A 12,599-nucleotide genomic window follows, 5' to 3' on the forward strand; every position below is an offset into this window, starting at 1 on the left:
GTCTGTGTTTTCGACTTATTGCTGTATCCTTCTTGTCTTTTAGTCTGAGGAGCAGGCAATACTTGAATTAGATGATCAACCAGATCAACGGCAGTGGACGCAGCAGCACTTGGACGCAGCTGACCTGCGCATCCCATCCATCGCTCCCACACCCCCTCAGGGCGAAATAGAGAACGACTGCATGAATGTCAATGTCAGAGGACCAGGTTGGCCATGATTATATGATTTCATTATATGAACCTACTAACAGTTTTTTTTACATTTGAAAAAAAAAAAAAAAACATTTCCTGTAATAATATATATATATATATATATATATATATATATATATATTTTGTTGTTGACTATTGCTGGCTTTTTGACGAGAACAGTAATTACTGTATATAGCAAATTTAATAATGTTTCCGGATTTAATGAATATATTTATGTGTAAATAATTTATTATATTATATCATTTTTTAGATTATATTATGTGTAAAATAATTTTACATATATAGTTAGTATTATTTATTATTATATGTTATTTTTATTATATTTTATTTTTATTTTATTTATTTACAAATTTATTTCAATTATATTTTATAATTATATATTATTATAGCCTCTTTAACAAGGCTAAAATACATCATCATTTTGACTGGCTCTTTTTTTGAGAGAGAGATTGCAATTTTATTATTTATTTGTTTGTATTTATATTTATTTGTAATTTCTATATTCAGTATATTTTTGCTGTTATTTTGTTCTACAACCACACATTTAGGCAGGGAAAATTTGATATTTCTAGCAATCACAGAGATGAGGAGATCATATTCATTCGGATTTTTTTTCAACCAGTGTAAAAGATATTCTTTGCTCATGAACTACACCTGTTCTTTGGTTTACATATTGTGTGTGCGCATGTCAAGTGCTGAGATGAGGAACTGAATTGAGCTCTAAGTAGGAGTTAATGCTCAGGGCCCTGTGGGGAAAGGAATCCACTTCAAAGGCTCTGAATGAAAGCTATAAACCCTAGGGAGTGAGCAAATGTTACCAGTTTTAACGATTCATTCTGTGATATCATTCTGCTTAAATGTGTTCTGTTAATTAAAACATTTTATGAGATGCCCTTTCCTTCCATAAGCACCAATATATCCCTGACAGCACTTGAAGATAGTCAAAGGCAACATTCTTTTGCAATATATTTGCAAGCTTTTTCCTTTTTTTTTCTACTCTTTGTGTGGATTGATGTTTTTAAATCGACCAAATCAGGCCTGATCTGGGAATAGCTATTCTTTTGAAGCTCAAAAGCCCCTGTCGAAGTCAGCAAAGAAAGTAGCTTCTCAGAGATGATAATACTCAGTTTTACCAGTGGTTGAGATTTCAAAGCCTGGCTTGCTTTCCTGAACTTCGCCAAATCGCCACGCTTGATTAGAATCCGTTATCGAAGTGATCTGAGGAGATTCAAAAAGGCAATGTGTCAAATCCAACTTCGATTTGTTTGTTTCTTTGCCGTTTGTTACTTTGTTCCATCACTTTGAGAAAAACTTTTAGCTTGTTCTCAGACTAGCCCTGTTTTATGGTTTAGAGGTTGCTCTTTTATAACTTTGTTTTTTTTTTTAAATATCTATTTTGTCTCAAATGTTTATCCTAAAATTCCTTATAATGAGTAATAAAAATGGAAACAGATGAGAAAATTGTCAACATGAAGCATGAGAGCTATAACATGAATGTGGATAACATAGAATATCTGAGTGAAGTTTGTTACATAGGTGACGTAGACACTAGAAGAGACATTGAGATTACGAGCATCTTTTTCTGTCTAGGAGAAACAACGAGATATTAAAGGGATCTAATTTGTAAATGTTTTTTTCCAGTGGATAGTTCAATGTACTGTCTCTCTACAGTTTTGTGTTATATTAGTATTAGAGTACCGAGATATGTATAATCACTCTACATTTCAAACATGTTATATTCATGTTCTGAAGAATGGTTTTCTTGGAACTTAGAATTTGCTAAATTTAATTTGGAAAATGCATTTGCATCATGTTACTTTCTCCTTAGGACAAATTGCTTGTAGTATTCCACATTTATGTCACTTTGGAATAAAGAGTTGTTTGAATGAATGTAAAAGTAATGGACTTTCTCTCTTTTCTCTCTTTAGATGGCTTTACTCCTCTCATGATTGCATCCTGTAGTGGAGGGGGGCTAGAAACAGGGAACAGTGAGGAAGAGGAGGATGCTTCAGGCAATGTCATAAATGACTTCATTTACCAAGGTGCCAACCTTCACAACCAGACAGATCGCACAGGTGAGACTGCCTTACACTTGGCTGCCCGCTATGCCCGCTCAGATGCTGCCAAAAGACTCCTGGAGGCCAGTGCAGATGCCAACATCCAGGACAATATGGGCCGGACTCCATTACATGCTGCTGTTGCTGCAGATGCACAGGGTGTCTTTCAGGTGTGTGAGCTAGAAGGCAATACAGTGTGATATTAAGGGGGTGTAATATTGCGTATTTGCACTGATATGAAAGGGATAATGTACAGTAAAAATAAACATTTCTTAATGTTTTATCATTAATAATGACTAAACATTCACCGGCTTATTACATGGCTACTTAGCAATTAAATAAATTTACATGAAATATTGAAATGCAAATGATTTATTATGTAAGAAGAACAAGACCGCAGGGTAATACGAAAGACATAAAACTAGCACAGATTTGTTGGAAATACACTAAGGCTGCCCCCTAATAGTCGACCAAATGTTAGTCGATGAGAAGAGTCTTGGTCGACCAAGTTTTGATTGGTCGGTTGGTCACAGAAAAAAAAACTCCACAGGAAACCAACGAACACCGGTATTACCACTGGTTGGATGCCAGGTGGTACTATGGGGCAATTTTCGTTAAGCAGGGTTAGGGTTAAGCCTACACAATAAAGCAAGACACCTTGATTTCAAACTTTATTTTTTATTTATTTTAATTAAAAATTCAAATGAAACTGGAAAAAAATTAAGTACAATTAAAATGTGAGTTGTTCAACTTTTTGAAAGATGGCTTTACAACAGTTGTGAAGGACAACATCTCTCTAGCAAAGAACCTACTTTGTCTGTGCATTCTCTACCGGTCAGGTATTTCGTTGTCTGGGAAAATACATCATGTGTGTGAATAAATTTGTTTTGTTCCCTCCTTCACGATATATATAGCAATATCCAATTACATCGGCAACCCCTGGGCTGAGGGATTGGTGAATATTCCTGATTTGTTCAATAGAGGGGCGAAGCCGTGGAAGGCAGAGCCGTGGCAGGCTCGAGACAATGAGTCCTGGATAACTGGGAAATGATCTTCGTGGTCGCGAACATAGGAAGAGACTCGGGAACAACCTCTGGTCGTAAAAACTGGCAGAGACTCGGGAACAGTCTCTGTGGTCGTGGGCATGGACAGAGACTCGGGAACGACCTCTGTGGTCATGAACACTGGCAGAGACTCGGGAACGACCTCTGTGGTCGTGAACACTGGCAGAGACTCGGGAACGACCTCTGTGGTCGTGAACGTTGGCAGAGACTCGGGAACAACCTCTGTGGCCGTGGACATTGGCAGAGACTCGGGAACGACCTCTGTGGCCGTGGACATTGGCAGAGACTAGGGAACGACCTCTGTGGCCGTGGACACGGGAAGAGATTGGAAACGACCTCCGTGGTCGTGGACACAGGAAGAGACTTGGAAACGACCTCTGTGGTTGTGAACATGGGAAGAGACTTGGAAGTATAGCCTTTCTTCAGGCTGGCAACGCCGGCTCTGGGACGGACGAGGCTGGCAACGCCGGCTCTGGGACGGACGAGGCTTCCAGTTCGTTGGCTTTGGCAGGCGTGGGCGTTGGCTCGTTGGCCGTTGCAGGCGTGGGTGTTGGGCGTTGGCCGGCGTGGGCGTTGGACGTGGCAGGCGTGGGCGCTGGCTCGTTGGCCGTGGCAGGTGTGGGCACTGGCTCATTGGCCGTGGCAGGCATGGGCGCTGCCAATTTGTGAGGAAGGGTCTTCATGGCCCTACGTACCGACATCAGTGGCAGATCATTCAACTTGGAGATGGGCCGTGGAAGGCGTCGAGACAGGGGCCACGGGAGGCTTGGAGCAAGGAGTCACGGAAGGCTTGGCTGTGACATGGCGTGGAGCAGACTCAGACTTGGCTGTGACATGGCGTGGAGCGGACTCAGACTTGGCTGTGACATGGCGTGGAGCGGACTCAGGTGTGGAAGGCTCAGTAGCCGGGAGTGAGAGAGGAGGATCCTCTGAAGCAAGAGTTTCTAGAATTAGCTTCACGTATTCCTCCCATGTGTAATTTGTGGTCTCAGGTAATTCCCTCCACTGGCAAGCTGTGAGTCCGATCTGGTATATGGATTTCAGAGTGGAATCTTCAAATCCTGTGTGGCTGGTAATGGTGGTGAAAAAATGGGAGTATTCCCTTATAGATAAATCTGCCTGGCTCAGTTGGACGAAGTATGCTGCTAGATCCATTTGTGCGGCGAGTTGTTCTGTAACAATTCGAAGGAAGTCACAAGAGCAGGATCTAAGTATAGTCCGGGGAAAACAGATGACAGAGGCAAAACATAAGGCGAAACAACAGTGAATCATGACATATGTATAAGTAACCACCGTTCCACTAAACATGCAGGCGGAAAATTATTTACACAAATGACGCCATAAAAATAATTATAAATGTAAAAATAATAATTATAATGATGATAATAATCACTGAAATATAAATCATGGTTCAAGGTGAATGTGTTTTTGTATTATTTTATGTTTTAATCACAGATGTTTAGGCTGCAGAGTTGTGGTCACAATGAACTGCTCTGTGGAAATAAAACGAACTCAAAGCACCTCCTGAGCTGAGATGTCTGAGATCATTTGCAGCACTCATAGACAATACTGTTCTTGCAAAAAAAATTCAGAAGACAGAAACAAAGAAAGAGTGAGAACCTTTTACATACGTGTTTCACGAGACTGTACGCCTCCAAACAAACTGCGTGTCATACATGTGCATAGACGGCTTTTCTGTCATCTGTTCTTAATAATATAATAAAGTGTGTTTCTTCAAGCGAGTATCTGTGTGTCTACGAGCAAATTATTTGTAATATTAATTTGATAATAATAATAGCCTAATAATGATAATAATAATTGAATACATTAATGGGAAAACGAGCCAAATATCGTCTTGACATCATCAAAGGCTTCAGCTATTGGCGATCACTCTGACCAATGTCGATCCCCAAAATCATCGTTTGTCGGCACAACCCTAATGTGTCGAAATAACCCATTTCTCTATAAATTAACAAAATGTTCAGACAGTCTCCTTGCTGGTTTTTCCCGACACATTCAGAAACATTAACGCTTTTGCCGGTGTCGCTACGGCTCGTTTCGTGCGTGCACTTGTAAAATTTATATTTTAAAAGCTCATTATTATGGTTTAGGTATTTCTCTGTAATGTAGAACAGTGTTAGCAATGTTACTTATAACATTCTTTTTCAGCCCTGGAACTCAAACCATTTTCTGATGCCCCCCAAAATATATATATTTAAGTTTTAAATTAATATCATAAATGTGCAACAACTAGTCGACTAATGGCTTAAACTAATGACTACTAGTCGACTAGGAAAATCTTTGGTTGGGGGCAGCCCTAAAATACACCACTTATTACACGGGTCTTTGGAATACCCGATTCTGATTGGTCAATGGCGCCATCTAGCGGTCTGATAATTCTAAGTAACAATTGCACATCCAGGGATTAAGACATATCAGAGCGGTCATCCGGGTATTGCGAGTCATCTTTCCTAATTCTCGTATCACTCTGCGATCTTACAAATAAGATGATAAAATAATTTAAACTCATATCAATGTTTCATGTCCATTTATTTATTTATTTGGCAAGTAGTCTTGTAATAAGCTGGATAATGAGCAGTCAGACAGACATTTTCGCAAAATAAAAACCAACAGAACTCTGACGCAAACTAAAAGTGCAAATCAGCTGTTTCTTTCTTCACACATAATAACATAATTTCAACGCAACTCAATATTTCATGTGCATGTACTTATTTATTTGGCAATTGGTCTTGTAATAAGCTGGATAACGAGCAGTCAGATGGTAATTTTTGCAAAATAAATACCAACAGAACTCCCAACACAAACCAGAGGTGCAAATCAGCTGTTCAGATATTTCTTTCTTCTCACATAATAACATAATTTCAATGCAACTCAATATTTCATGTGCATGTACTTATTTATTTGGCAATTATTCTTGTAATAAGCGGGATAATGAACAGTCAGATGGTCATTTTCGCAAAATATACACCAACAGAACTCAGAGTTGGAATTCAGCTGTTCCACGATTTCTTTCTTCTTACATAACATAATTTCAATGCAAATCAATATTTCATGTCCATTTATTTATTTATCTGGTTAGTAGCCATGTAATAAGCAGAAAATTGTACAGTCAGGGTGATGCAAGATGCTTTCTGTGTTTATTTTGCGAAATCAACCTGCTGACTGTACATTATCCCTTACTTAATGGTCGTTATACAAAAAATATTTGTTTGCAGAATGCTGCAAATGACCAATCAGAATCAAGTTTTCCAGAGAGCTGTGCAATAAATTATGGAACATGCTCATTTTTCTATTGAACAATTATGCTGTATTTTCCAAAACGTCTTAACCATTGATCCTTCTGCAGATTCTAATACGGAACCGTGCCACAGACCTAGATGCCCGCATGCATGATGGCACCACACCTCTGATACTGGCAGCGAGACTGGCGGTAGAGGGCATGGTGGAAGAGCTCATTAACTGCCATGCTGATGTCAATGCCATTGATGACTTTGGTATGAATATTTCCATGGGCATTTTTAATTTATTCACTATGTACACTTTCAGTCAAAAGTTTGGACACACTTGACTGAATTTATGTTTCTCATGATCTTAAAACCCTCTTGATATTTAGGCATGTGCTTGAATGCATGAAATTAGTTTTGTAGACAGAGATAAATTATGCCTATGTACTGTTGCAATCAAAATGATTCAACCCCCCCAAGACAGTAAGGATTTTCAAAGGTAAGCTTTTCTGATGACCCAGAATTTTTAAACTTTACATCTATATCAGTTGAGTGACACATTCAAAGTCATAGTGTGAATATATAACCTAATATTTCTAAATAGCAGGATTTTTAAAAAATACAGCCATGTAATAATTATTCAACCCCTATTGCATGTTTCTTAAATATGTAAGGCTACACAAGTAATTGTTTTAAAACTAAATTAAGTCATCAATCTGCAATGGCACTAATTTAAGATTTAAAATTTAAGTTTAGCGTTGTAAGCAAAAATGTATTCTATGCAAAAAATGCAATTAAAAATAATCTGTCTCAAAAGCTAATAGAGATTATTTCATTACACAAGAAAGGTCATGGTTAAAAGTACATCTCCAAGGCACTTCAATTTCCAATAGACAAATTTGGCAGCATCATTCACACATTTTTTAAATATGGTACAACAGCAGCCTTCTTGGGGTGTGGAAGAAAGCAAAACTTCACCAAGGGAAATGTTGACTTAAATATTCAAGAAGTAATTAGGAAAGACCTGTGGAGTCCTGGAAGAAGGTTTTATAGACGTATGACACTAAACTGAAAATGAGATTTTAGACCCATGGGTCAGCAGTACATCTGGAGTAAGATGACAAGGTGATGACAAGAACAACACCATCCCCACAGTCAAGCATGGAGGTGGGTCATTCCTGTTATGGGGGTGTTTTGCGGCTGCAGGAAACGGCTATCCTGACAATGTGACTGACCCCATGGATTCTTTCAGGTATCAGGCCATTTTGGCATGAAAAATGTGATGCCTTCAGTGTGTAAATTGAAGCTCGTGATCACTGGACTTTCCAGCAAGACAATAACACCAAGGATACATCCAAGTTGTCCAAAATCTGGTTCAGGGATAGGTCGTGGAATGTCCTTAAATGGCCCTTTCAGTCCATCATTAAAATCCCATTGCAAACCTTTGTTGGGATTTCAAGGAAGCAGTGGCAGCACAGAAACCAAATAATGTCAATGAGCTGGAAGCTTTTGCTCATGAGAAATGTGTAAAAATTCTAATAGAGAGGTGTCCGAAGCCTGAGAACACTTACCTGAAACATTTATTTGCTGTTATTACGGATAAAGGATGCTCCACAAATGATTGACTTTGGGGCTGAATATTTTTGACATGACATTTGTGGAGAGAATTAGTTATTTTTTATTTTAAAATTTGGGTAAACTGAACTCTTTGTTCTCAAAATCACTCAAATGTGTATTAAAAACTTACTTTGACTGTTTACTGAGGTTTTAGTTGATGTGTTTTAATTCACATCACCAGAATGTATTGCTGGTCGGGGGGGTTGAATAATTTTTATTGCAACTGTATGCATTTCTTTAAAAAAGTGAAATTGAAATAAAAAAATCAATCATTTGTACCTGATATAAAAGGAAAAGCAGCCAATAAGTGGCCAGCATACATTACTGTTTAAAAAGCATCCCAGATGTGTCATCCTGAAAGAATGGCTGAAAGAATGCCCAGAGTGTGCAGAACTGTAAACTAGACAGAGGGTGGCTACTTTGAAGAAGCTAAAATATAAGATTTTTGGTCACTACATAATTCCCATAGTTCCATTTGTGTTATTTCATAATTTTGATAACTTTAATATTACTAAAATGTGGAAAATTTTTAATAATATGGAGCTGGTAGGTGTGTCAAAACTTTTGACTGGTGGGATAAATGACCTTTAGTTATCTTGACTGAATGTTTATGTGAATGTAAGATTTATTACAATTTCATATTGTTTCTTCTAAATAAATGTAACTGAGGACATGCTGAAATGGTTTCTGTTTGTGCTACAGGCAAGTCTGCCCTTCACTGGGCAGCAGCTGTGAATAACATCGATGCAGCAGTGGTATTGCTGAAGAATGGGGCAAATAAAGATATGCAGAACAATAAGGTAAGCAGCACTTCATTGTATTTAGTTTTGTATATACTCAGAAATGTTCATGAAGTCTCTGTGTGGCATTTGTAATATAGTAAAATGTTTTTGAATAACATATGTAAATGTAGGTGAATATTGCTGTATTTTACCATTACGTATTGTTATATTGGTGCATATAAATGATATTGATTCAATATTATTCATGTTCAATTAGGGAAAACTGTGGAATATATGCCGTGATCATTTTTAATTAGATATATATTTCACTTCTTGCACCAAACATTTTTGATATAATTGGCCACTATGTCTGGTTCCTTTGAAAAAACAACAATAACATCCTTTTAAGCCATTACAGGGCAAATACTGTACATATATGACAAGAGATATATCGAACAGGTTTAAAAGGTTCAGAAATATTGAGATTTTTTATTATTTACTTTTGTTAAAAAAAATCTAGACTAACACTGTGGTGCAAAAATTTATTTAAAAAAATGCTTTTGACTTACAAATTCAATGCTAAATCACAATTATTTATTTATTTATTTTTTTCCCATCTTTCTCATATTTAGGAGGAGACTCCTTTATTCTTGGCGGCAAGGGAAGGAAGCTACGAGACTGCTAAAGTTCTCCTTGAGCATTTCGCTAATCGGGAAATCACCGATCATATGGATCGACTCCCACGAGATATCGCTCAAGACAGAATGCACCACGATATCGTGCGGCTCATAGATGAGTACAACCTGGTCCGTAGCCCTCCCATGCACAGTGCTCCTCTCTGCACCACCCTTTCCCCACCACTCTGCTCTCCCAATGCCTTTATGGGCAGCATGAAACCCTCCATACAGAATAAGAAGCCCCGCAAGCCAAGTGCAAAAGTTATTAGTTGCAGGGATGGCAAAGATATGAAAGTCAAGAAGAAGAAGGCACAGGATGGGAAGGGAAACTTACTAGACAGCTCGGCTGTGCTCTCGCCCGTGGACTCCCTGGAATCGCCCCACGGGTACATTTCTGACGTTGCCTCCCCACCCCTTATGGCGTCGCCGTTCCAGCAATCACCTACCATGTCACTTAATCACTTGCAGGGCATCTCAGACACCCACATGGGCATCAACCACCTAGGTATGGGCACCAAGCAGGACCTGGCACATATAAAGTTTGATCCGTTACCCCCACGTCTCACCCATCTGCCACTGGCTGGTTCTAACGGCATGAATGGCCAATGTGAATGGCTTGGCCGGATGCATGGTAATATGGCTCCGCAAAATCAATTTGGAGCCATGAGGAACAACTCAGGTCACCAGTCCAGCCAGCGTGGCCTAATGACGTCTCTCCACAATGGCCATCCCACCGCCCTGTCTCAGATGATGAACTATCAAGGCCTGCAGAACACGCATCTCACCACACAGCCGCATCTAATGCAGCCGCAGCAAATGCAGCAGATACAGCAGAACATGCAACAGAGACAGCAGCAGCAACAAAGTGCCCAGCTGCAGCAGCACCACAGCTCAAATCCACCCAACAGTGTGAGCCAGAACTACATCAGCAATGAGTTGAGTGCTCCGGAGCTCCAGCAAGGCACCGGAAACAGCATGCCCATCCACACGAAAATCCTCCAGGAGACCCAGCTTCTGAACCCGTCCTCTCTGGGCCCAGGCATGGCTGGTACGCAGTTCCTCACGCCACCCTCCCAGCACAGCTACACAGCCACCATGGATGCCAATACTCCCAACAACCAACTCCAAGTGCCTGACCACCCTTTCCTTACGCCCTCTCCGGGTTCACCCGACCAGTGGTCCAGCTCCTCGCCCCATTCCAATATGTCCGACTGGTCAGAGGGTATTTCAAGCCCACCCACCAGCATGCAGTCACAAATCGGACACTTACCTGAAGCGTTCAAATAGAAGGTTATCAAAAGTGGTGCTTTTTCAAATGAGAAAACCGTAAAGCCTGCTTACTGAAGGGTCTTTTATATGCCTCTCGTACTAACCGTATTTATTTTTATTTTTTTATTTATTGAGGTTTTCATATTTATACTTTTAGAACTGTTTTTATTTTTATTTGGGCAAAAGAAAAAACAAATTATCTTAATGATGAGTTACATTTTTATGATGTAATGCTTTTTGTCAGCAATATACTGTACTCACATGTACACATTGGGTATTTATTGGTCTTAAAATTTGCCTCTTTTTTTATTTCTGTTGATTGGCCATAATTTTATTTTATTTTTTTATTTTTTTACTTAATACCTATTATTGTATAAACTTGTAAAAATACAAAGTTGTTGTACGGGCATTTTAGAGAGCGTGTTTTATATGACAAACTTCAGTGTTACAGTGCTTAATTAGATTTATGTTGTCTGAAATAAGCTGCTTTTCCATTATTAGAAGACAAATGATTGAACAAGTTATTATTATTTCTATATTTGTTTTGGTTAGGTTCTCATTCTTTTGTGTTACAAGGTCTATACTACATATAAGTAGTAGTATTACAATTGAACATTTGTATAGTTGTTCAAAGTGATTTTCTTTCTTCCTTTCTTGTACATTAAATGCCTGCAAAAAGCAGATTTCTAAAAGTCCACTGTGAGTTTGGATGTGAAAATGAGGATCTGAGCAAATTTCTTGCTTGTTTGAAACAAGTGCCAGTATCTAGTGCTCTCTGTCTTTCCTCTAATTTTGTAGAACTGGTCACATGGCCAAAAGTGTCTGGGGTTTTGTGGGGGTGTTTCTGATTGAACTTATCTTTACTGTACTTCCAGTTTTGTATCTTCGTTTGAGCCTATGGCTGTTGTAAATATATACTGTATCCGTTTGTCATGTAAACAGGATTTTGTTTCAGAAATCTTAAGTGTGCCATGGAAATTTGGAATATTTTAATGCTACGTAGTTATGTTTTCTATTATACACAGAATATATATATATATATATTTCTCAGTATCACTTGGGTAGAGACAAATATTAAGAGATGTATACATAAAAATGATTAGAGGGTATGACATATAGAATAACATAATTAGATGATTTATGACTCACTATTTATTGACCAATAGTTTGCCACAAAATCAGAAAAACAAGGGGACATGGTGGTGTCATATATTATCCTCTTTAAGCCATCAGAAATTTGAACAGCACTGAGTATACAATATCTTTAAATGTTACCTATCTGCAAAACTTTTTTTTTTTTTTTTTTAACCTGCAGAGTATTTTCTGTCAGTTCTACTGTCTGTAAATGTACCTTTGAATAATAAAAGATACCAATGTGTATTCAGATTTCCGCCTCTTTTGTCTCTATTATGCCTCTTATTTTGTCCTTGCACTAAAATAAAAACTATTTTGCACACACTTTTTATTTAAAATAAAAACTATTTTGCACATTTTATCCTTATACAGTACTTTGGAAAAGTCTTAGGAACATTAGATATGTCACAAAACATTGTCTTAAGATGGTAATTTTATATCTTCTGATTAGTTTGTAAGAAGAACACATCCCTTTTAGATTTCCAAACATTACTTTTACAGATAGAATAGAAGAAGAACAAGGAGTCCTGCATCAGATGGCATGGCCTCCACAGAGTCCTGCTACAGGCAACAACAACAACAAAAAAAAAAAGAAAACATTA

The 12,599-nt window shown here is 38.3% G+C and overlaps 1 protein-coding gene across 1 annotated transcript in view; it reads left to right on the plus strand.

The window, feature by feature from the left end:
* LOC127425499 (neurogenic locus notch homolog protein 1-like) overlaps positions 1-12,249 on the plus strand; it is an 86,260-nt gene extending 74,011 nt beyond the window's left edge. Inside the window, exons 30-34 of the mRNA XM_051671569.1 lie at positions 44-206; positions 2,141-2,439; positions 6,701-6,848; positions 8,898-8,995; positions 9,550-12,249. Coding sequence (XP_051527529.1) covers positions 44-206; positions 2,141-2,439; positions 6,701-6,848; positions 8,898-8,995; positions 9,550-10,881 — 2,040 coding nt within the window. The 3' untranslated portion in view covers positions 10,882-12,249. The remainder of the gene's footprint in view (positions 1-43; positions 207-2,140; positions 2,440-6,700; positions 6,849-8,897; positions 8,996-9,549) is intronic.
* The last annotated feature ends 350 nt before the right edge of the window (positions 12,250-12,599 follow it).

Source organism: Myxocyprinus asiaticus, chromosome 3 (genome assembly GCF_019703515.2).
Source record: "Myxocyprinus asiaticus isolate MX2 ecotype Aquarium Trade chromosome 3, UBuf_Myxa_2, whole genome shotgun sequence".
Taxonomy (NCBI): domain Eukaryota; kingdom Metazoa; phylum Chordata; class Actinopteri; order Cypriniformes; family Catostomidae; genus Myxocyprinus; species Myxocyprinus asiaticus.